This window comes from Gorilla gorilla, chromosome 21 (assembly GCF_029281585.2).
Source record: "Gorilla gorilla gorilla isolate KB3781 chromosome 21, NHGRI_mGorGor1-v2.1_pri, whole genome shotgun sequence".
Taxonomy (NCBI): Eukaryota; Metazoa; Chordata; class Mammalia; order Primates; family Hominidae; genus Gorilla; species Gorilla gorilla.
The window spans coordinates 24,471,589-24,497,521 of record NC_073245.2 but is presented as its reverse complement, the minus strand read 5'-3'; the positions used below and the strand labels follow the sequence as shown (position 1 = coordinate 24,497,521).

The 25,933-nt window shown below is 35.7% G+C and overlaps 1 protein-coding gene across 5 annotated transcripts in view; it reads right to left on the bottom strand.

The window, feature by feature from the left end:
- Positions 1-25,933, bottom strand: part of MACROD2 (mono-ADP ribosylhydrolase 2) — a 2,087,937-nt gene that overhangs the window by 1,551,054 nt on the left and 510,950 nt on the right. For all 5 annotated transcript variants that reach the window (XM_055373553.2, XM_019017390.4, XM_031004864.3 and 2 more), the window contains exon 4: positions 6,382-6,411. In XM_055373553.2, the coding sequence (XP_055229528.2) occupies positions 6,382-6,411 (30 nt within the window). The remainder of the gene's footprint in view (positions 1-6,381; positions 6,412-25,933) is intronic.

The window sequence follows — 25,933 nt, the reverse complement described above, 5'->3', positions numbered from 1 at the left end:
AAGGCTAGTATACAAGAGGTAATCAATAGTTGCTGTTGACTGAGAAAGAGAAAAAGAAAAGAAGGAAGGAAGGAGGGAAACAGGGAAACAAAGGAAGAAAGTAAAGAAGGAAGGGAGGCAGGAAGAAGGGAGGACAGGACGGGGAGGAGGGAAGGAGGGAGGGCAAAGGTAGGTTGGCTCAGTGTGTAACTCAGTGTTGTCAGACCTGGCCTGGCTCCTGGTCCCTAACCACCTTCCCTCTTCTTCCTCATATCTGGGCCTCCTGGCCTCCTTTAGCAGGCTTATCCGCCCACAGTGCCCAGGATCAATCCCACCTAAGGCAGTCAGGATTTTTTTTTTTTTTAAGAGACAGGGTCTCACTCTGATGGCCAGGCTGGAGTGCAGTGGTGTCATCATGACTCACTGCAGCCTCAACATCCAGAGCTCAAGCGATTCTCCCACCTCAGTCTTCCAAGTAGCTGGGACCACAGGCATGCACAACCTCATCTGGTTAATTTTTGATTATTTTTTGTAGAGATGAGGTGCCACTATGTTGCCCAAGCTGGTCTCAAACTCCTGGGCTCAAATAATCCTCCTACCCTGGCCTCCCAAAGTACTGAAATTACAGGCATGAGCCACCATGCCTGGCTGAGGCAGTAAAGATTTAAACCCTATTTTCTGTGGCTTAGCATCACATCCTTTCCTGCATCTCTGCTCCCTGCCTGAGTAAAAACGCCAGAGCCCCTGAGTTTCTCCTGCCATGCTACTCTCTCTCAGGACTGAGAGGCTGTTGCTGTTCCCCAGGCCCATGGCTGGGGCCCCTCCCCTGCTGAGCACAGGCCAGCTGGCAAAGTCACTACTAGCCATGCTTGACTGACTCTCCTGAGGGGTAACCCCCAACACTCTACCCTCTGTAAACTTCCTCAGTCCCTCCCTGCTGACTGCTATCCTAGATTCCTCCCAGCATGCCTGAAGCCTGGCCACATCTGGAGGTTTAACAAGAGTGAAACAGAATCACTGCAGGATGTTGAGTGCTGGAGTGATATATGCTGGGAAAGCCGTTGTGTATGTGGAGGGAGGGTGAGAGGGCGCTCCACTCTGCTTGTGAATGCTTAAGACAAAATTTATGAAATCATTCCCTCTTAAACACACTCAAAAAGCCCTTTAAACACATTGCTCTTCACATTAGGAATTCCAGGTAGCAACTCAGATTTTTTGTGAAATTAGTTGTTTTCAGGATATCTGCTCTGCCTTTTAAAGAAGACATCCAATGCCCATTCTATTAATGTTAAAGCATCATTTTAACTCAAAAGACTATGCCAGCAGAATCCTTGGAACATCTGAAAGAATGTAGACAACGATAATTGCTCTAGTAATTCAGCTGAACAGGGATCATGACTGGCCACAGGGAAAAGGCTGTGTTTACTGCCCAGTCAATAATCAATACTGACAAACAACAGTAACTCAATTAATCTTTGCTGAATGAATGTATGCACATATGTGTGTTTGTGTTTAGAAACAGATGATGGGTGTGTGGAGATGCACAAATACTATCTATGATATAACAGCACATGGTTTATGATTTCACTCTTCTTTTTTTTCTTTTTTTTTATTTCAATAGCTTTTGGTGTACAAGTGTTTTATGGTTACATGGATGAATTGTGTAATGGCAAAGGCTAAGATTTTGGTGCACCTATCACCTATCACCCAGGTTATAATTTTATTCCTTTTCAAGCATGAATTTTAGTATGTCACACAAACAGCCTCATTGTATGAAGGGACATTAATAACAGACAAGCATAATGAATCCTCTCTGCAAGTAGAACTGTCCAAATCAGAAATGAGGGAGATTAGAGGAGCAGGTACTAACACAAGGCACTGAACCTTGTCCATCTTTGGGCCTACTCTAAGGGGCAGAAGGAGAGCAGGAAGCCATCAGAGGTGGGAAGGCTCACAGTGTCCTCTCTGTTCTCGCGTTGGACAAATGGCTTTGCATGCATTGCAGCTGGGGCTGACTGCATAGATAACAGCACTTGCTTATTAGACAACAGTACTTATCTATTAACCTGCCACAGAATCAACTCAGGAATAAGGTATCAAATTACAGCACTGATGCAAATATATATATTTATTTTTTATCTCTGTGTATGTATATATGATTAAAATGGCAGTCATAAAGCTATGTGTACAAAAGACAGTAAGTTACCACTCTGTCAGGAACTGTCATTTTAAATGTCTAGCATTATCCCTCAAGTGCTTTGACAGACTGGAGGAGGAAGCACATCCCATAAACAATATCCTGCTTCGGTTCTATCAGCAGGTTCTAGTTTTGTGTTAACTATTACATCAATGAAAAAGAAAAGATATTATCTAAAGTAAGAGACCGTAAATTTTGTTCCTATTATATAATGATCCAAAAGGAAGTGAGGAATTAGCTCTTTAGTTCTGATTTTTCTTTCTAATTCTACTTCTTTATGTAATTTAAGACTGGCTACAGTGATTTATATTTTACTATATATTCCAAAAGTACAAGCATCACAGGACCTTGTGCATGTACAACATTGTTATTACAGATGGGTGAACATGTATCTGAAATGCAGTGTTTTCTAAGACTGAATCTCAAATGCACAAAAAAGTACATGAATCTGGGGAGCAATCCAAGAGTACTGTAAGACAGTGCCATTGTATCGACTTTCAAGCTATCAGTAGATCTTGAGACTTGTGAAAATAAGCCAAGGAATGCAACATCCATATCTTAACTGTATGTTTTCCTGTCCTCTCACTTATTTTTCCTGGTGTAAACAGAATTACCCATCTGTGCATAGAAAAGCAAACCTGGAGAGCAGAGGCATGTTAAAAACCACAGTGCCAGGGCAAGGAGCCCTGGAGTGGCAGTCAAGAACACTGTCTTCTCATTCCAACTTTGCCCTATAAGCTATGCAACCTTGAAGAAGTTTCTCTCAACCATTAAAATAACAACAGGTAAAATAATATACAGGGTACTGTTGGTAATAATAATGGAAAGTTTGTCAAAAAAATTAACGGAACTTCAAAGATTTTTAACATTAACGTAAATGCCTCCTGAAAAGTACAATTCAGTCACTATAGACCAGCTATATATTAAATTAAGAAATTAGTACATAACTGTCTCTGCCTTCAACCTATCTAGAAAATATGAACAGAAGTGATCAATTTGACCAAGCAAATTGGTAAAATTGGTAAAAGTTATCAAATTTTAACTGAAATGACTGAGTAGAAGTAACCACATCACCTAAGCTCATTACAATGAACTGCAGTCAGTGGCAATACATTCACAGAAAGATTGATATCTAGCTCAAAGATGAAAATTCACATCAATGTAAAGTAAATCTCTCACTTTAAAATCAGCACTGAGAGGATGATATGTGACCATTTTTTAAGTCTTTCAGGGGATCAGTCTTATTGGTGGTAAGCTCTCAGAAAAGAACAACAAAATGCTAAGATTTTATGGCTAATACAATTTTGCATACAATAATTTTGTCTAGATTTCACAATCAGGTACTACTCATATAGAATATGGGGGAAGCCCTCCTGAGGATCTAAAGAAGGGGACTTAGGTCCCATTATTATTTTTGTATGTGGTGTCAAATTTTCTTGATCAAATTGTTTAGTCAATTAAAAAATTATTCTCTTGACGGACCTTTGAAGGGATTTTAATTCATGTTGAAAAAAGGAATTGTTTGATTAAATCCAAGAGAATTACATCAATTCAATTGCTTCTTATTAGATGATTACTAGCTGTTACTTTACAAATATCACTGAGAGGATTAAAAAGATTTGTCATAGAATCATAAGGTCAAAAATCAGCTCAGAGAAGGCTAAAAATATTCCTTAAATTTAATTTTTAAATGCAGCTTTCCAAAAATCAGACATGTGTTTTAGAGCAATCTTGACATCTCCAGAAGTGCATAAATAAATTTAAACCTGTCGATGACCTACTTTAATGAAAGAAATTACAACCATCTTAAATACTTGTAATGTATCTTTATGATGATGCTGAGTTGCTAATTTTATTATTCAAAAATTATAAATCGTGACAAATTGAGCAAAATCAACCATCTAGAGGAAGTCACTAAAATAAAGACTTTAGCTAAATAGAAAACTGAGTTGGCCTATTCCTGAATGTCTTATCATTGCTAGAAATTCATAAATCTTCTCACAGAGAAGAGAGGAATCATAAGAAAATACAAGCCAAATCACTAGAGTCAGTTCTATACACACCAACAATACATACATATATTTAAAGAAATCAGTTTGACAATATAGAGGTAACCACCATGGTAGGTACATTACACTGTTTTCCTCAACCTCCATTCTCCCCTTCCTCCTTAGTGAACAGAACAGTAATTTTTTCTGATGAGTGCATTGCTTCTTGGAATAAAAGACTACATGCTAGGAATGAATACTGTCCAGATTCAAAGACAATGTGGTATTCCAGGGAAATCTGCTTAAAGAAAACTGACTCATGTTTGGGAGCCCACTTTTTTTCATGTTTTGCCTTTCCTATTTCTCCTGACCTGTGCCATATTTGTGATGGCTAGAGCTCCAGCAGCCATCCTGTACCCTGAGGTCATCTTAGTATGAAAGCCATGCACTAGGAAAGAACAGAAAAGTAAGAGCTGAGTCTCTGATTCATCACACAACCATTCCAGCCTGTATCTAGACTACCTTTACATGAGACAGAAATACATTTCTATCTCCTTTAAACTACTGTTATTTTGGATTTTAATGTTTTTTACTTTTTCTGTTATAGTGGCTAAAGTGATTTTAACTAATATAATTAGTCAAGTCAATTTTTTGAAATACTCAAAAGCAATAACTGAATCGTCTACCTAATTTGTTGTTTTAACTTGATGAATGTGTTTACATAGACTCAATTTTAACTTTCCTCTATGCTATTAACAATATTCGTGAGGTTTCTTAAAATACTAATATATCTTGTAAGAAAATCAGCACTATGGACAATTTATCTTAATCATGTTTTCTTCACCTATTACAAGAGACAGAGAGAAAAAATTACTGGAAATTCAACTTCTAAGGAAAATTTTCCCTTCTAGTTCCCCCCAAGTAAAATAACAAGTGCAATGAAACATCCTACAAATTCATATTGTCTAAAATAACTTAGGAAAGAAGAAAAGAAATAGACATTTATGAACCCTCCACTGTTATATTACTTAGTTACTTGGCAAATATTTTTGTTTAATTCTCCCAATAAACACTTTAGATAGTTAATATTATCCTCATACTTTAAAGATGAGGTAACTGAGGCTTGGAGATATTTAGTAATGCTTTCCTGGTCTCCACACAGTAAGTCCAATTTCAAATCCCACACTCATTTCATGATACTCTGGTATAGAACATGCACTGACATGTGATAATATGAAGAGCACTTTCTAGTGCAAACACTTTTCTATTTTTCTTATTTTCAAGATTCTGTTTTTTAAAAATCAATTGTTCTTACAGAGAAACAAAGGTTAAATATTTAATTTCCAAATAAAAATTACAATGAAACCTCCTGATGAAAGCCTAAGGCTCTGCACAATCCTATCTGTTTCAACTGTGTGTAAGAAAAAAGAAAGAGCAAGAGAGGAAGGGAGAAAGAGAGTGACAGGGAAAGAGAAAACAAACCTAGTTATGTCCATCTGGGCCTTATATGAAAAGGACTCCGTTCTAATCGTATACTTTTTTCTCTCCTACTATATTATATATACTGGGACTATGAAAGCTTTCATCTTCCTAACCTAGAAGTAAAAATACAAATAGTTACAAGATTTTAGTATCAAAAAAATTCCCAGTACAGGAATCTCTGTCTCCCTCAGCTCACTTTGATCTCCTTCTCTTTCTCCTCTAACTGAGCAGAAAGAAAAAGCAGAGTGTCAACAGTAATTTCTTTTTTATTTTTCAAAGTAAGTGGCTGATATATTAAGCTCTCAGGCTACAAAGTCATGAAAAGCAAAAGAAAGTCATTATAGTGGAAAAAGAAACCACAGCCTCCAAATGTTCTGTTGTTTTAGAATTCATATTAAAAGTAACTCTGTAATATGTACATAGTTACTCTGTAACTATGTACACACATGTATTACATGTGTGTTCATATAGCTTATAGCTGTTACACCTTATGCCAAAAGTAGAAATACAAAGTTTGACAAGAAGAGTACTGTATATATCTCGAAGTCAATTAAAATAACATTTAAGCAAACCAAGGTATTTATATTATAAATTATTTTTGAAATATTAACATTTTTGTAGTTGATGACTTCAGCAAAATTAATTTTCTTTTAAGTGTCACAGAACTTACTAAATATCTTGTAGTTGGTATAACAATTAAAATGTATTTTAAGTTAAGTGATGTTCAGGACTTACCACCTCCTCCTCCAAGAAGACTGGCATTTGCTGTTTAAAACAAAACACAACAAAAGACATTAAATAATAAGTATAAGAAATATAGTATATCAGAGTAATTCAAGATAAAGCTGATAATGATCATATGTCTCATATACATACATAAACACAAAATATTTACTTTCATTTAAAGACAGCCTGTATTACTATTTTATGAGAGTTTGAAAATTAAAATATTTCACTACTTTTATCTTTTTTCTCTTCAAATGGCTATTTTTATAGTATATTTCCTTCTAATAAAATTAAGCACAAATTGAGACTGTTTTATTCTCAATTCTGTATCTAAATTAATCTTCTGAGGTCTCCATTTTATCAAGTAGAATAGAACAATATTATTTAGCCAATTTCAATGATTTCAAAGGACGATGTAACAAAAAAGTATTATAGTAATTTAAATTAAGTTAAACACAATGAAACAAAGCTATCACAAAACATTTTGCAGTAAGAAATAACTCTTAAATAATAACAATGTATTACTTTTTCTATTAACTTTTTTATTTTGAGGAAAGAAATAAATGTTAAACAATGCTGTGCTATTTCTTACCTATTTATTTATTAACCTGCACACACGTTTATAGGAGCTAAAAAAATATAAAACAATTCCATTTGGATTTCTTTCACAAGGTCAAATTTTTAGGAAGTTCCATTGCAGGTTTCTGCTGAAGCATTAAACAACCTTATGCCTAAATTTATCCAAATATAATAACCAGAAAGCATAATTCAATATACACTATACTGAGCTTTATTCCATAGAGTTCTTAAGTATCACAGGAATTATTTCTTGTCACTGAAAAATAGCCAAGCAGTATTACAGGGAAAGTAGGTAGCAACCAAACTCCCCTTCTTTGTGAAAACTGAGTTACCAAAAGACTAAAAAAATAATTTAGGAAAAAGGAGTAGGAAGTCTTTTACTTGAATTTTAGCATGCTGCCCACAGACCACCCATTTCATAATTTAAGAGGTGCAAATATCATTGTTAATGATTCAATGAGGTTAGATATGTGAGTTCCATGAGGTTAGATATGTGATAGCCTACTGACTGTTGTTACATTAAAGAGAATATCATGAAAATACACAGAGACCAAATGCTATTTACGATATGTCAATATTAAGAGTGTCAAATTTAGTCTCATATAATCTTCCAAGTATGGGACTGTCTAACTGTTGCTCTTGCTAATTGCCCTCAGTGCTTTTGTCACAAACATGGCCCAAGTAGCAATGTCATTAATCAACCATAAACAAAACTCACTTCTGATGTCATAAGTATCACTCAGGTCTGCAAGTCCGTCTGACTTTACCACATGTAAGTGTGTGATATTTACACAGACGGTAGCCAGAACTTAAGGTCCTGCCCTGAATCCAGCTTTGTAGCTTTTGAAGTGGTTAACTTATTGAAGGGGCATGAGGACAGACTTCGAGAATTCTACTTGGTCTCATACCCTTTAGTGGAAAAGAGAAATTTCATGATGAGCCCATGTCTGTAGGCTAAACCAAACATTTTCTAAAATCTTAGCTACATGCATTTATAAAACCACATGAAATTTCACACTCCTGCTGATTTTTTATTTTCATATTTGACTGAGAATTACCTCCCTATCTATAGGTTTTCCAGTTCCCTGGGACTCCATCTGTTGTCCTCCAATTTTCACATATTCATTCATAAGGAAAAAGGTATTTTTAACAACCAGCAACAATAATAAATAGGAGCTCTTCACTTAAATTACCATGTTCAGTAGCACAATAAGACAATATAGTCTATTTTCATCCAATGTTTTGCTCAATAAAGGTGGAGGTTGCCTGTTTTGAGAGCACAGCCCAAGGCCCATCTGTTTAACCAGGCACTTGTCCAATAGATGTGGGTGGATGGGTAGGTGTAAGAATTGGAATTCCAGTTCTGGCCAATCATCAAGTTAGTTTATGTCAACTGTGTGTTCATGTATTTTACATAAGCATATCCAGTAATATTTTAACTTTGCTATAGAACTATTTTACAAAATTGTGATATTCTACATAGTACACAATCACTTTTAAGGTAATTCCATGTGTATTACTATCCATGTAATAGAATCTTAATTTAAACTGTTTGATCATATTCAAAAAAGTTCCGATAACTATAAATCCAATAATGATTTTTCCAAAGAATCCATCAAATTTGTCTATTTTATCCATTTCTATTCTCTAAAAAATAACAAAAAAGTTAACTTTACTAGTAAAAATGTCAAGGCACTTTTCTTCAGCAAAAATGACATAAAAATACGCAAGTAAAGGTGAAACTTTATTGTTATTTGTAGTTATTACTTTACCTCCACAAAGCACTCCAATAACTGGTTATCCAACATTCATTAGTCAGGTAGCTTCACGTTACTTCTTCCATTTTACAGAAGTGAAATGACTTTTGTGTGTCTAAAATTGATAATAATTTAGTTTCTACTTCATTATCTCCAATAGATTGAGATATATCCTAATTAGATGGAAGCTTCTTAAAGGCAAGGTCTGAGTTCAATGGTTTGGCCTGCATCTAATAAATTTTCAAGACATGTTTTATAATAGTGAGATAATTGGTAGGTTTAGTCAATTTCTTCATTAATACAAGAGGGATTTGTTTACTGAAGTGTGTGAAGAAAGCAAACTTTGACCCTTTTTCTTCCTATAAAATCAAAGATTACTTAAGAAACTCTTAAAGCTTATTTGGAAATGCTTAGTAAGAATGCCTAAAATATATTTATGTCCCTATTTAAATGTCTTCCTAGAGGGAATTTTGGATGTGCTTCCTATTAATCCTTGAGTTTCACAGAAAAAGGAAAAGAAGAAAAGGAACAAAGAAAACTTGAAGTTCATGAACATGATGCCACTATTTTTAAAACAAGATTTAAAAATCTCTTCTCTGAGCATGCTTATGAAGGAAGACTATTTTAATTCACATTTCCCTGAAATAAAATGTCTCTTTTATTACCAGTGGAGGGAAGGAAAAAATCAAGTTACAGTAGTTGTCTCAAAGATTGATTCAATGCAAAACTAAAATGAGTCATTACAAGATAATGAATCTGTGTATTGCACTTTTTCTTCCCCCTAAAATAACTTCACGCAAGGAGATGGAGTTTTACTGTTTACAAAATGAAAACAACATGAACACAAAATGAAGAAAAGGGTTATCTGAAGCTAATTTGATAGTGTCAAATATGGAGAATTGATTTCCAATACCCTAAACAAGTGGTTACATTTTTAAAGTTTATGAGAATTTTTTCTTTCATTTGAACCTAGTTTCAAATTTTTTAATTAAAAGTATCAAATTTCTATAGCTATAAATACTCACTATTAAAGTATTAAAACCAAAAAAAGTGAATACAATATAGGAATCCCTTTCCTGGAATAATTAGCCTAAATGAAAAATGATCACGGCAGTTTTCAATAACACATTAATTTATGTTTTTCTCAAAATACAAATGAAAAATGCTGGGAGAGGTAACTTATGTCAACCATGAGCCGGGAGGCTGAGGCAGGAGAGTCATTTGAACCTGGGAGGCAGAGGTTGCAGTGAGCCGAGATTGTGCCACTGCACTCCAGCCTGGACAACAGAGCAAGACTCTGTCTTTTTTAAAAAAAAAAAAGAAGTATTTCAAATATTTTTTTTCTTTTTGCCCAGTAATTTTTATTATCTCCACAGTAATTGTCTGTTTTTCCACTCCATTTCTACCCCACCCAAGACTATCTGTCAAACACACAAGAGTCTGGGAAACTAGTCTTTAAACATTGATTAAGACTATTCGTACAGAGTTTTGTTTGCTTTTCATCATTATAAAGGAAATTATACTTGTTTTCATCCTAACAGAATCCTGACCACCTAGTTTAGTTTATTTATTCTGCTTTCTTATTACAATAGAGCACATGGGATATCAAAAGGACTGTTGGCAAAAACTTCCCCAGGAGCTCTATTTAAAACACCAATTTCATTCACAACATGTTATCCCCAAAGATACAAAAGCTGAAATACCACCTTTCAGAATGGCATACATTATATTCCCTAGAGTTTGAAGCTCTTTAAGTAGGAAGTGCTAAAAAATCTGATAAATTAAAATCCCAAGCACATGCATGATTCTAGAACCACTTTATATAGGAAGCAACCATCTCACCTGACAGCTGTGAAAATACAATCTACGCAGACAAATACAGCTATCAATTTGGCAACAGTCCTCTGTCTATGCTTTACTAGATTTACACCTCCCAAACAAAATCAACAGAATGGTGGAGATTTTGGGCAATGGTGTAATTTCCTGCTTTGAAGCTGACGACGCGAGAAAATTAAGAATAGGCTTAACTGATTCACATGTAGAAACCAGGCATAAACACATGATTAATACTTTACAGTTCATGCTACTACAGAATTTGAAGAAAAGACTGATTATTCCAGTATCTGTGTTGTTTGTACAAGCTGTCACTCACTATGAAGCCAAAAATAGAATACAATGACCCCTACTACTAATAAATAGGTGAAAAGGCATCAGAGATTGGAAGTCTTACTTGGGATGATTCACATATAAAACAAAACAGAATTACTGTTGTTAAAGTACAAGAGAGGAGCTACAGCTGGTCCTGGTTTGCCTTACTAGGTACTCAGTGACTTCTAGGAATATCGTAGCATGGGCGAAAAAACTCTAAAAGCTAAACAAATAAACAAACAAACAAAAACCCCACTTATTTGGTCCAACCCCTTTATTTTACAAAAGTAGAAGGCTAAAGAGGATCAAAGATGTTGTTAACTCACTTGTCTAGGATCAGACCCAGAAGAACCCACCATACGATATGTCAACTTAGATGTTTAATAGTAACTTCCTCTTAACAAATTATAAATATATGTATGTGTCTCTGTGTGTGTATTGCAGCGCTCCCACTCCCCAAAATTGCATCCAAAGGTGGTTATAGAAAACAACATGCATGGAGTCTACTGAATGTTGCTTTATCCAAGATCGCCTAACTTAATTGTTAAAGGGTGAACTAAAGCATTAGCAGGCAATTCCTACAGTTCTATTACGCAATGCATCTAATGCAAAATGAGAGAAATCAGAATGTGCTACATACCAGTCACCCTTTATGACACTATATTGTAGATCAATTGTAATTTTGATAATGATAATACTGGCTCAGTTACAAAAATGAGATTACTTCAGTAACCCAATCTGGGGCTTTCCCAAGAGTGAACAAGCATATCTGAATAGGGAAAAAATTAGTTGAAATGTTTATTAGTTTTATGGTTATAATTATACAAGACACTTGAACAGCAGTTTTAACTTGTCTTTGACAAGAAAGGTTTTGAATAAATACAAATAAATTTTCAATTTAAGAAATGAAAGATATGCTTATTTGAGAGAATGTGATACGCTTTTAGCCTGATTAAAACATAAGCCTCAACATGTACCCATATATCCACATTTTTGGGGGAGCTGGCTGATTTGTTTCAATAAAACCAGAAAGCACCTTTAAAAATATTATCTTACCTAGTTCCAGTATTTCATATTTCTTATAATATTATAGTATCCTCGATTCTCTAAAATAATGAACTAGCAAGTGAGATTTTTAAAAAGGTTTATTACAATTTTTATATTACACTTTTATTTAAACAAATAGGCCAAAAAATAATTCTCAGTCTTAATAAAGATATAGGAAGACTGAGATGCAAATGACCTCAAATGAAAAGGACTTGGGGCTAGTGGAAATGCATAGGATGATTCCCCTGAGAATTCTTATTAAGCTGTAAAATCCATGAAGGCAGAGGCCATATTCATTGATATCAATGGTACAATGCATGATTCCTGACACAGTAGGTACTGAATAAATACTTGTTAAATATATAACTAAGGGAATGAATGGAAGATAAGGGAATGAGAGAGAGGGGAAGGGGAAAGCCATATTTCTGGGACAGGTGAGAGACCTCCGATAATGGATAATGACTCCTTTACCATCTTGCAGCCAAGTGAGGCTGTGCCACGATGTAGCCAAGCAGACCTAGCTCCAATTCCAGACTCTATCATTGACCTTGAGAAAGTTCCTTAAACTCCAAATTAAACTCTTGAAGTTTCTGTTTCTTAAAGAGTAATCACTTTTACTCCTCTCAGCAAACCTGACATGTGCCAGGCTCCATGGCATACATTCATGTGACCATACTGGTCACAGTACAGGTTTGCTGAGAGGAGTAAAAGTGATAACTTACATGAATGTATGTCATGGAGCCTGGCACATGCCAAGGGTCAGTAAATGTCAGCTTCCCATTCCATGACCTGATTTACAGTGTCATTCCTTGGAAACAAGCTAGGACTTAACAGAAAACCTCCACTATTTCAGACCAAGTCCAAAGTCTGGCGTTTTGTGGGTCTGGGGCCATGTTCATCTTTAGGAATAGTTTTCTGTCCCCACTCTGAGATGTTCACTGCTATGCCCTCATGGGAGTTTAAGGAAGAACTTAGGACTTATTTACAGAAGAGGGTGAGGAACAATGCCATCTTCAGATTTTCTTTTTTAATTTTGTGTTTGGGCTTAGGTCAATTAAAAAATAATTATGTAAGCCCATAAAGTAAATGGATATCAATATTTTGCATATTATCTATGTTTTCCTCTTCTGGGTTATTTTGATTATTTAATTCAAAAAGAATATTGGGGCTGGGCATGGTGTCTCATACCTGTAATCCCAGCACTTTGGGAGGCCAAGGTGGGCAGATCACCTGAGGCCAGGAGTTCGAGACCACCCCAGCTAACATGGTGAAACCCCGTCTCTACTAAAAATACAAAAATTAGCCTTGTGTGGTGGCACACGCCTGTAATCCCAGCTACTCAGGAGGCTGAGGCATGAGATTATTTGAACCCAGGAGGTGGAGGTTGCGGTGGGCCGAGATCACACCACTGCACTCCAGCCTGGGCGACAAGAATGAAACTCTGTCTCAAAAAAAAAAAAAAAAAAAAAAAGTTGGCTATTTTATGCCAGATAGCTCCTGTTACTCCTCAAAACCCATTCTCTATACTTGGCCCTGTTCTCTGCCCAAGGCTGCTGATCTAGGTACTTGACATCAAAAGGCTCCCTCTTAACATCTGTCTCTAGTTGGGTTCAGTCAGTGGGGAGCCCTGGCAGATGACAGGAGAGATTAGAATGCATTCAACATTTTCTTCCCTGGTTCACTTCCTGTAAGCTTACCGTGAATGGACTATGTCCCTTGAAAGAAGGTCACCATTCTAATCAAGGTTCTTTACAACATGACTTTTTCTGGGTTCTGACATCCTCCCCCTCTCCTTGTCTCTTTGTGCCTCAAGTGGCAACAGCTGTGCTGTTGGTGGCCCCTGGTCCATGAAAAACTCCTTGAGTTTCTCCTACACTACACCTGGCTCCAGCTCTTGAATTATCATAATTTGACTGCATCATCTGTTTCCTGCTGGGACCTGATTGAACAGGTATGTTTTAAACAGACTGGTCACTGATGATGGCTAGCCTAAATCTCACATTCCTTCAGAGGCTAACTCTCTTAGTGCAGATGGTTATAAGCATGGCCCCTGTTCTTCTGTTTCCATTTGAAGAATGATCAATATAGCAGAGTGTTTACTTTGTTAATTAAAAAACATAAAATATGTAAGTATAATAAATTATATTTTTATAAAATATAAAATAATACATACTCATTTGAACATGTTAAAGAATCAAGTATATTAAACAAACTCAACTCCTCTTATCTACCATTCCCTTCCACACTTTTCTCCATGGTCTTTTTTTTTTTTTTTTTTTTTTTTTTTGAGACAGAGTCTCGCTCTGTCACCCAGGCTGGAGTGCAGTGGCACGATCTCGGCTCACTGCAAGCTCCGCCTCCTGGGTTCACGTCATTCTCCTGCCTCAGCCTCCCACGTAGCTGGGACTATAGGTGCCTGCCACCACGCCCGGCTAATTTTTTGTATTTTTAGTAGAGACGGGGTTTCACCGTGTTAGCCAGGATGGTCTTGATCTCCTGACCTCGTGATTCGCCCGCCTCAGCCTCCCAAAGTGCTGGGATTACAGGCGTGAGCCACCGCGCCCGGCTTCCATGTTCTTATAAATATATGCAAATAGTTAAGGCTTCTGAGGTTTGACAAAAATAAATTTGCCACGCAACATAAATTTCTCTTTTATCAATATACCATGACTCTAACTAATGAAATAATACGTAACACCCTATAAGATTCCAAAGTTTGAGTAAAACTACTCCCATTACTGATGGGCACTTACATTGTTTCCAGTTTTGCTGTTAGAGATAATGTTCTAGTAAAAATCTGTGTGTTTGTGTGTGTGTGTCTGTGTATGTGTGTGCGTATCCACATACTGGGGCTTCTATAAAATAAGTTCTTTAAAAAGGGGATCCTTATATACTGTTGGTGGGAACGTAAATTGTACTACCACTAGGGAAAACAGTTCAGAGATTTCACAAAAAAAAACAAAAACAGAGCTACCATATGATCCAGCAACCCCACTCCTATATTATACCCAAAAGATAGCAATCACACCCCTAGGTATACCCAAAAGAAAGAAAATCAGTATTTCAAAGAGATATCTGCACTTTCGTATTTGTTGCAGCACTATTCACAATAGCCAAGATTTGGAAGCATCCATCAACAGATGAATGGATAAAGAAAACGTGGTACAGCTACACAATGGAGTACTATTCTGTCAGAATAAAGAATGAGAATCTGTTATTTGCAACAACAAGGATAGAACTGGAGATCATTATGTTAAGGGAAATAAGCCAGGCACAGAAAGACAAATTTTGCATGTTCTCACTTATTTGTGGGAGCTAAAAATTAAAATAATTGAACTCACGGACATGGAGAAAAGAAGGGTGGTTACCAGACACTGGAAAGGGTATTCAAGGGGTGGAGAGGAAGTGGGGATAGTTAATGGGTAAAAACAATAGAAAGAAATGAGTAAGAACTAATATTTGATAGCACAACAGGGTGACTGTAGTAAATAATAATTTAGTTGTACATTTAAAAATAACTAAAAGAGTATAATTAGATTGTTTGTAACACAAAGGCTAAATGTTTGAGGTGATGGATACCCCATTTACCCTGATGGGATTATTACACACCGCATGCCTGTATCAAATAATCTCATGTACTTCATATATATATACACACACATCTACTATGTACCCACAAAAATTAAAAATTAAAAAAAATTCTCCAAAGTATTATGGGTAAAAGGACATATGTACTTTTAAAATTTAAGAGTTTAATAACTATTTTAAAATGCATATTAAAATATGTTTATTAAAATAAGTCAAAATTAGCTAAAATTTAGCATGCATAAGTATAGCTTGGAGAACACCTAAATCATCAGTATTATTCTATGTTTGTAAATAATTAATCTGAATCAAATGTTTTGGTATGTTAGATGAGATTTCAGTTCAATGGGGTGCTTCTGATGTAAATGTAAACTACATCGATGAAACATTTTCACCTATACATGAAAAGATATTTAGTTTCAATTTCTGACAGATATCAAATATATAAACTTTTTAATGGTCTTCTTTTAATGTAAAAATAGTAAAACTATCTCAACTAAAGGTAAGTCTCTTTAACCACTTTCTTTTCATGTTTGTTAGACACAAAGCATGACAGGTCTTGAACTTAAATGCAAAGGAAAAACTTGGCTAGAAAACATTAGAGTAAGAAATTTTCCACTACTTTCTAATTAAATTTCTTGAAAATTTAAAGTATACTTTAGAAGCTTAAGGTTTAAAAACTTAAGATAGGCTGGGCATGGTGGCTCCCACCTGTAATCTCAGCACTTTGGGAGGCCAAGGCGGGTGGATCACCTGAGGTCGGGATTTCGAGACCAGTGTGACCAACATGGAGAAACCCTGTCTCTACTAAAAATACAAAATAAGCCAGGCGTGGTGGCACATGCCTATAATCCCAGCTACTAGGGAGGCTGAGGCAGGAGAATCGCATGAACCTGGGAGGTGGAGGTTGCAGTGAGCCAAGATAGCCCCATTGCACTCCAGCCTGGGCGACAGGCGCGAAACTCTGTCTCAAAAAAAAATAAAAATAAAAATAAAAAACTTGAGAAGATATTAACTTACTAGAAAGATATGGAAAATGTATCAAAAAACCCACAAAGATAGGTAAGAATACTTCAGCTCAATAAGAATTTCAAGGCTAAATATCATGTTCCCATGATAATTCTAAGCTTTCTGCTTCCATTCATGTAAAACCAACCATTAAGACGCTTCATGTATGCCAAACATTGTACTAGGCACCCACTGCTTTTGTACAAGTGTAATGGAAGGCTAAAGAGAAATGGAATGCAATGGCTAAAAGTAATCACCAGATAATTACTCAAATTTACGTTTATATCCTGAATCCTAACTAAAAAATAAAATAGCTTACATTTATCATTTTTGTTAGATGCCAGGCATATTACTAGCTAATTCAGTCCCCCAAAGAAGCCAATGAAGTAGGTACCATTTTCTATTTCCACTTTATATGTTAAAAAATTGGAACACGGACAGGTTAAGTAACATGTTCGAGACCAAAAGTTGGCACCAGTATTTGAAGCCATGTAATGTTACTAGAAAGTTCACACTCTTAAGCACCTCCCATAAGAGAAGCCAAGTTCCATACCCTCCAACCCACAAAAAAGTCAGAGTAAGGAATAAAGTGGAAATTATATAATCCCTGTTTCTGTATTTCTCTTTTTTAAACTACTGTAGCATATGAAGACTTTCTCTAGTAGTGCCAATTCTACTTACAATAAATTAATGAAAATTCAATGGAACATATGTTTCCATTTCTTCTTTTTCCAATCTAGACACATCATTTTAAAGCAATATTCTTCTTCCAGTTTGTTAAAGTCTTGTTACACATCTAAAGTATGCTGGCTCATGCAGAAGCGGACCTGGCTCTGCATTCACCCTAACGCAATGCTTGGATCATCAAGAAGTTCGAACTAACTTCTTGCACAAATCTAACTCATGACGTGACCAGCTTATAAAAATCATAAAATGAGCTCTTGTATGATTCATTTCCATTAGAAAGTTATGCTCTGAATCACCAAGCCAGTGGACCAGCTGACACATACTTTAGTAAGCTTATCAAGGTAGAAAATATGCCCAAAATAACAACCAAATAATGGAATACACAAATAGATCCTGAAGACAATTTTCTAAGCATCTATTATGTATCAGGCAATGTTTAAGATTTGATCTTTATGATATCTTAATCCTCCAAATAGTCTTGCAAATTGGGAATTTTACTTTTCCTATAACAAATGATGAAACTGAGGCTATAGTGAGGTTAAGTTATTTGCCCAAGGTCATGGGCTGGTAAGTAACTATTCAATCCAATGCTTGAGTCCTTTCACCCAACATCAAACAAATGTTCTTTTTAGTATGCTAGACTATATCTTAAGGAATTATTTTATTTCTCCCAAATTATTTCAAAATAGATGGATATCCAATGCCCACAAAAAGCAATGTATTCAGTTAACACCAATGTCAAAGGCAGTATTACTGGTTTTTAAACCAAAGTTACCAACAAAAATAGCATTTACATATATCATACAACTTAAAATTGTAAAAATTTAAATATTTTGCCATACCTTTCCCATATTATTTATTAACATTATTATAATCAGCAATTTTGATCTCACAAAATCTGGAATTATCTATAAGAGATCATACTCCTTTGAAATATTATATTTAATATCCTGATAACCTTAGCCAAATTTTGACATTTAAAAAGATGAAAATTCTCAGTATGACTTCAGGTAATATGAACAATTAAACATACATCGCTATTAAAGAGGGCATATATTTCTTAATTATCAATGCTGAAAGACTTGAGCTAAATTTAGATTTATGAAAACAATAATAAATACTACATTAAAGTTTGGCTTTCATCAAATAAATGCAAACTGGCTAACCTAAGATTTTATATGCTTATTGCAAAATACACAAAATGAAAGTAAAATATATGTTTTCATTTGTCCTAAGTTTTCTATCGTTAGCACTCCTCATCCTTGACTTTAGGACAATCAAATAGAGAATCTTCATCATAACCTGAAATAGCAAATAAAAAACCATAATTTTTCTTTCCTAAATAAGTCTAATTATTTAATTTCAAATTGTAGTTGGCTTCTATTAATATATAGTAAAATGTTAGTTACATTGTTCAAGGATGAAATAAATACATTATTATATTTATATCGACTGTAAGTATAAAATAGTCATCTCCTTTAAGACATGGAAAAATATAACTTTATGAATATCAAGTTTAATTTTTTACCATACAAGACACACTTTTTTTCTGTACACAGGAGACAAATTATAATTTGCATCCTCTGGACATCAAAAAATACCAATTACTTTTGTATTACAGTTCCATCAGGCCAGCTGTGGATTCTATAATAGAGATTAGTTTTAGTCTGCTGCATTGAAAAGCACTGATATTAATCTCAGACAGAAGTATTATCATTGGTGAGAAGCTGATTACTGACTACAGAGGCTTTTAAAAATTATTATTATTTAACAAATCTCTCAGGATAACTAAATAATACTTACTAAAACTAGTTGTAATTCTAATGTCACTCTGAGACTTCTGAAGACCAGAAATAAAATAGATGCAGCAACAGGTAATAAGAGAATTTGCATATGGTATTCCAGATGCAATAGATGTGGTGTCCACCAAAAGAAGTATTTAATATTAATCCTTAGTTTCATCAATAGTTATATAATTTTGGGCAAGTTACTGAAATCTCTATGCCAATTATAAAGAATACAAATTATAATTTAATTATTTAACAACCATTTTTCAAGTAGTCACTGTTTGTGGCTGTTCTGGAACGATTGCTGGAAATAAACAGGTAAGTAAAATAGTCACATTAAATTATATAACTATAGGCCAGGTGTGGTGGCGTAATCCCAGCACTTTTGGAGGCTGAGGCAGGAGGATTGCTTGAGCCCAGGAGTTCCAGTCTGTGCAACATAGAGAGACTCTGTCTCTACAATAAATAAATAAACAAATAAATTGCTGGGCACGGTGGCATGCACTTATTAGTCCTAGCTACTCAGGAGAATGAGACAAGAATATTGCTTGAGCCCAGGAGTTTGAGGTTACAGTGAGCTATGATTGCGCCATTGAACTCCATCCTGGGTGATAAAGCAAGACCTTGTATCTTATTTAAAAAAAGATATAACTATAGTAAATAAATCTATAAAGTATATGTTGTTATTTTTGTAATACATAATATTTAAACATCAGAATCATGATGTTGAAGATTTTTTTTAAAATTTTTTACAAGTTGATGAGAGATTACGATATTCTATTTTGCAAAATTCTGCCCTCTCAGATGAAGCTGAAGTCTGGTGAAGATAGCATCATTTGTTTTTTCTGGTTCCTCCTACCACCCACTCCTGCTAAATACAACTGTAAACGCTGGAGATAATGCGAGAGGCAACCAAAGGAGAACTCTGAACGGTGCAAAAGGAGGGTGAACTGATTAGAGAACCCAGGTCTGGAGGAACAGCATAGTTGCAGGGCATCTTACAACCTCCCACCAAAAGGAAGAAGGTGACCCAGGGCCAGCATTCCCTGACATCCAATGTAGCAACAGAAGGCAGCCCAGGTAGGCTCAGTCCTCCCTGATTGAACAGGAGCCCCACTGAAGATAAGCTGATGAACCAGCAGGAAAAATGTTCTCCTTCTCAACAGGGTCTGAGACTCCCCTCTCCTACCAGAAGACACAGGACAGCACCAGCACAGGGGGATCAGGCCTCAACAAGCACCTGCCAGGATGATCTATGGACCTGATTTTCCTCTCCAACACCAAGGGACACTGATGGCTGGGGAGCACAGGCACTGGGGAATCTTACCACAAGCACCCAGCCCAGGAAGGGCTTTCCGTCTCCCACAGACAGGAGGCATCCTGTCTCAACAAGCTTCTGGTCTCAGAAGTCATTTCTTTTCCACCAGGCCTGAGAATCCCCTCCTTCACTAAGATACTTGTGGGTAGGAGATGCTGGTGAGGGAGGGGTGGAGGGGAATCTCCACCACAATAAGTAGCTGGGCCTGGAAGCACTCTTCATCCAGTCAGACCAGAGACTTTCTTTTCCCCACCTAGAAACATAAAGAAGCCTAGCCTAGAAAAATGGGTTCTGTCCCCTCAGGCATCACAGTATAGACCCCTGAGAGCCCCACCAGCACCAGATACACAAGGCCCACCAAAATAAGACCAAAAAATCTTGGAAAATTAAATTGTCCTTAGAACTACTGCCCACTAAAGTAGGCTAGGACCTACGATGTAAACCTAACAGAGTTACTACCTACTAAAATAAGGGATTTAAATAGGACCCAGAGTCTCCTAAAATGAACAGAGCCTCAGAAACCCATGGGACAAAACCAAAAGATCCCAGAAGTTGAGAAAGAGAGTAGGGCCTGAAGGAGTACTGAAAGACACAATAGCTGGCAATGTCACAAATTTTGTGAAAGAGATAGACCAACAGATTCATGAAGTGAACCCCAAATAAGATAAGCCAAATAAGATAAATTTTTTAAAAAATCCATGCTATAATTAAACTTCTGAAAACTAAACACAAAGAAAAAAAAGCTTGAAAGCAGCCAGAGAGAAATAGAACATTTCCTATAAAGGAACACCAATTCAAATGACAGCAGATAGTCCTTAGCTGGCAGCCCCTTCAAGAATTACCTCAGCAGAAAACAGCTGCCTCACTCTAGATCATGCCCCTTCCCTGGGTGGCTCATATCCAGTATCTTGGGGATATGAGTCTTGGTCCTCTGCCCAGTGCTGATACTTATGGGGATATAAAGGCCCAGGCCTTGCCCCAACTCAAGACAACTCTGAAGGGCCATCTCAGCTTCCTAAAGGTTCACCTGAGGCCTTTGTTGAGACTACAACATAGTTCAACTTCTCCCACTACTCAGTTTTGCCTCCTTTTCCATTCTTTCACAGGTTTTTATCCTAAAAATGTTCCCTGAGTAATATCCTGTATGCTAATCTTTACCTTTATCTCGGAGTCTGCTTTCTAGGGTACCTACCCTTCAACCATAATCATGGGAGTGGGTAATAGCAGGAAAAAGCAAGGCCTAATCGGGAGGCATTTAAACTAAATGGAGTGAGTCTTTGACCACTGGAAGCTCCCTTTACAATATGGGGCATCTGATGCCTCTTTGCCCTTAATTTCGGTTTTCAATTCCAGTGCAATAAGAAAAGTATCCCTTAACATCTTACAGCATTCGGCTAGTTTGAACCTTCATTTACAAATGTTGCTTTAAATTACAATTCTAACATTTTAATTTTTAAATTAGACTTCAAACCTCCAATGAGTAAAATTAAAATTAATATATAAAATATTAATGATAATGATGCCAGTGTATGGAGTCATTGTTAGAGCAAGTATAAAAAGTATAATTTTGAATACTTTTTAAATGAAACAGTATAAAAATCATTCTGAAAACAATTTTTTCTTTAAAAAAATACCTAGAAAGAAGTAGACCTATACAAATTCGTGTGGAGGAAGCAAGGAAGCAAGTTCTTGGACACGGAACTATTCTTACAGATCTGAATAATGTAAATAACAAGAGCCTGATGTTTTCTATGTAAAATCTTGTGCTACAACTTTAAAATTTCAAAACGTAGTAACAGTTTACCTCTTACTCAATGAACAGTGTTGTGCTAGCCTTGAGAACTTGCTGAAATCATGCCACAGATGACTGATTTTCTTAGAGAACACTTGGTGATCTCATTGCCCCCAGTGCCCAGAGAGTCATCACAAGCCACTCTAATTCATCCCAACCTTTGTATGTTTTGATTGAACTCCCTGGAATCTTGAAGCTTCCTGTTTTCTTAATCTCATGATAGTACCCTCTTCGCTTGTGCATTTGAACTCCTACCATGCTTAACTAATGCTACTTGCCAGGCCCTTCCAGTAGCCAAACTCTGTCCAGTCCCCTTCTCGCCTCCCAATTCTCTGGACACAAGAGACCACTGCAGAAAGATTATTCTGATGTTAATTCTCACTGCCTAGTAGTCAATACTCTCTAATTCCTCTGTGGTACCTGAGAAACTGACAGTCTCAATTATGCCATCAGCCTGAGCTATAATTCACTTTTTCTGCCACATCTTGGCCTTTTACTGTGATTCTGCAAAAATGATACAGGTATGGATAATAATAAAGTTGAATATGTGTTTTAATACAAAGAAACATTTCTTAATAGAAGGATGAAAGGATTAGACCAAATTACCTTATTTATTCCTCTCTGTTTAGTTAATCCACTCTATTTTTGTTCCTCATTAAAATATTAAGTCAGATATTGCTCACTGTTTCTGCCCACCAGGTTAGTGGCAGAATCAGTACCAACTGACTGTGAGTCAAATTATAGAAAGAAAGGTAATACGCCGGGCATGGTGGCTCATGCCTGTTATCCCAACACTTTGGGAGGCTGAGGTGGGTGGATCACTTGAGGCCAGGAGTTCGAGACCAGCCTGGCCAACATAGTGAAACCCTTTCCCTACTAAAAATACAAAAAGTTAGCTGGGCGTGGTGGTGCATACTTGTAATCCCAGCTACTAGGGAGGCTGAGGCATGAGAATCGCTTGAGCCTGGGAAGCAGAGGTTGCAATGAGCTGAGATTGCGCCACTGTACTCCAGCCTGGGTGACAGAGGGAGACTTTGTCTCAAGAAAACAAAAGGTAATAAATGAAGGTTTACTCATTTATTCATTTCTAAGCTACAAAGTGATTAGTAGCTCAGTAGTCAAGACTAGATAGCATGCAGTTGCATAATATTCAGGAAACTCAGTATATTTGTTGTTTAAAAAATTTAAAACAGTGATATGTTTCTTTTCAGTTCTACAGTTTAATTCTAATAAACTTACCATTGCTACTTGTTTTTATAAAGATAATATTTCTAATTGGTAATTTTTAAAGTGAGACAATAAACTCCAAAAGAATATATCAGACAGATATATTCAGAAGTTGGTTCAACTTACCTCTTCTAAAGTTGTTAATCTCATGACTTTTAAAATATTTTCTAAATATTCATTTATATAGAGGCATGGCTCATGTTTTCATTCAAATTGATCCTCAAATTTAAAACTTTTTAGTGAATATTCAGGTACAGGAAAGTTTTAAAGGTCACCAATCAGATTCAAACCAAATAACACTACCCCAAGACTCTGAAAGGTCTTGGGGTAATGTTATATCAGACTCGGAAAGGTTGAAAACAAAGAGAAGATCCTGAAAGCAGTAAGAGAAAACAAGCAAATAACATATAAGGGAATTCCAATACATCTGGCAGCAGACTCCTCAAGAGGAACCTTGCAGGCCCAAAGGGAGTGGGATGATATATTCATAGTGCTAGAGTTAGAAAAGCTGCCAAAAATACTGTATCCACCAAAGCTTTCCATCAGAAATGAAGGAGAGATAAAGACCTTCCAAGATGAACAATTAAGTGCTATCAGACCTGTTCTTAAAAAAAAATGCTAAAGGGAGTTCCTCCAACTGAAAGAAAAGGATGCTAATGTGTGAAAAGATGCTAATGTGCAAAAAGATGCTAATGTGTGAAACTATCTGAAGGTATAAAACTCACTGATAAAAGCAACTTTGCAGACAAACTAGACTTAATTTAATATTTACTCTAATACTGTAATCATGGTGTGTAAACCACTTGTATCTTTAACATGAAGACCAAAAGAAAAACTATTAAAAATAATTATATTAATTAATTATGGTATAGGCAACATAAAAAGATGTAAATTGTGACATCAACACTTCAAAATATTGAAGGGAATGGAGTTAAAGTATACAGGGGTTTTTTGTGTGATTCTTTTCTTTTTAAGGTAAGTTGTTATCAGTTTAAAAAATGTGTTATAACTGTAAGATGCTTTATGCAAGCCTCACGGTAACCACAAAGTAAAAACCTATAAAAAATAAAATACAAATAAGAAACAAGGAATCAAAACACACTACTAGAGAAAACCACCTAATCACAAAAAAAGGAAAGTAAGAGAAAGAGAAAGAAAAGATCTACAAAACAACTGGAAAAAAAAAAATAACAAAATGGCAGGAGTACACCCTTACCTATCAACAATTACCTTAAACATAAATGGATTAAATTCTGCAATTAGAAAACATAGAGTGGCTGAATAAATTTAAATACATGCTGCCTACAAGAAACTCACTTTACCTGTAAGTAAATACATAGCCTAAAAGTGAAGAGATGGAAAAAGACTTTCCATGCAAATGGAAACCAAAAAGAACAGAGGTGGCAACATTCATTGCAGATAAAATAGACTTTAAGTCAAAAACTGTGAAAAGCTACAAAAATATATCATATAATGATAAAGGGGTCTATATAGGAAGAGGAAATAAAATTGTAAATATGTATGCACCCAACATCAGAGCACCTAAATATATAAAGTAAGTGTTAATAGACCTAAAGAAAAAGATAGACTCCAATAACATTAACGGTAGAAGACTTTAATACCCCACTTTCAGTGATGGACAGATCCATCCAAGCAGAAAATCAACAAAGATACATCAGAGTTAAACTGCATTCTAACCAAATGAACCTAAAGGACATTTATGGAACATTCCAACATCTGTAGAATATACATTCTTCTCAATAGCATATGGAACATTTTCCAGGATAGACCACATGTTAGACTACAAAACAAGTCTTAACAAAATTTTAAAAATTGAAATTGTATCAAATAACATTTCTGGCCACAATGAAATAAATGTAAGATCCAAAACTATGAAACTACTAGAAGAAAACAAACACTTCATAACATAACATTAGCTGGGCAAGGTTTTTTTGGATAAGACCTCAAAATCACAGGCAACGAAAATAAAAACAGACAAATTGGATTAAATGAAACACAAAAGCTTCTGCACAGCAAAGGGAAACAATCAACAGAATGAACAGACAAACTGGCAAAATGGGAAAAAAAATATTTGCCAGCTATGCATCTAACAAGGGGTTAATATCCAGAAAATATAAGGAACTCAAGCAGCTCCAAAGCAAAAAAAAGTAAAAAATAATAATAATAAAATAATCCAACTATAAAATGGGCAAAAGATCTGAAGAAGCATTTCCCAAAAGAAGACATACAAGTGGCCAACAAGTGTATGAAAACATGCTCACCATCAATAATCATCAGGGAAATGCATATAAAAACTAAAAGGAGACATCATCTCACTCCAGTTAGAAAGGCCATCATTAAAAAGACAAAAGATAACAAATGCTGGCAAGGATGTGAAGAAAGGGGAACTCTTACACACTGTTAGTGGATATGAAAAGTAGTTAAGCTATCATAGACGACAGTATGGAGGTTTCTGAAAAATTTAAAAATAGAACTACCATATGATCCATTAATCCTACTTCTAGGTATCTATCCAAAGAAAATGAAATCAGAATGTCAAAGAGACATCTGCACTCCAAGTTTGTTGAAGCATTATTCACAATAGCCAAGGAAAAGAATCAACCTA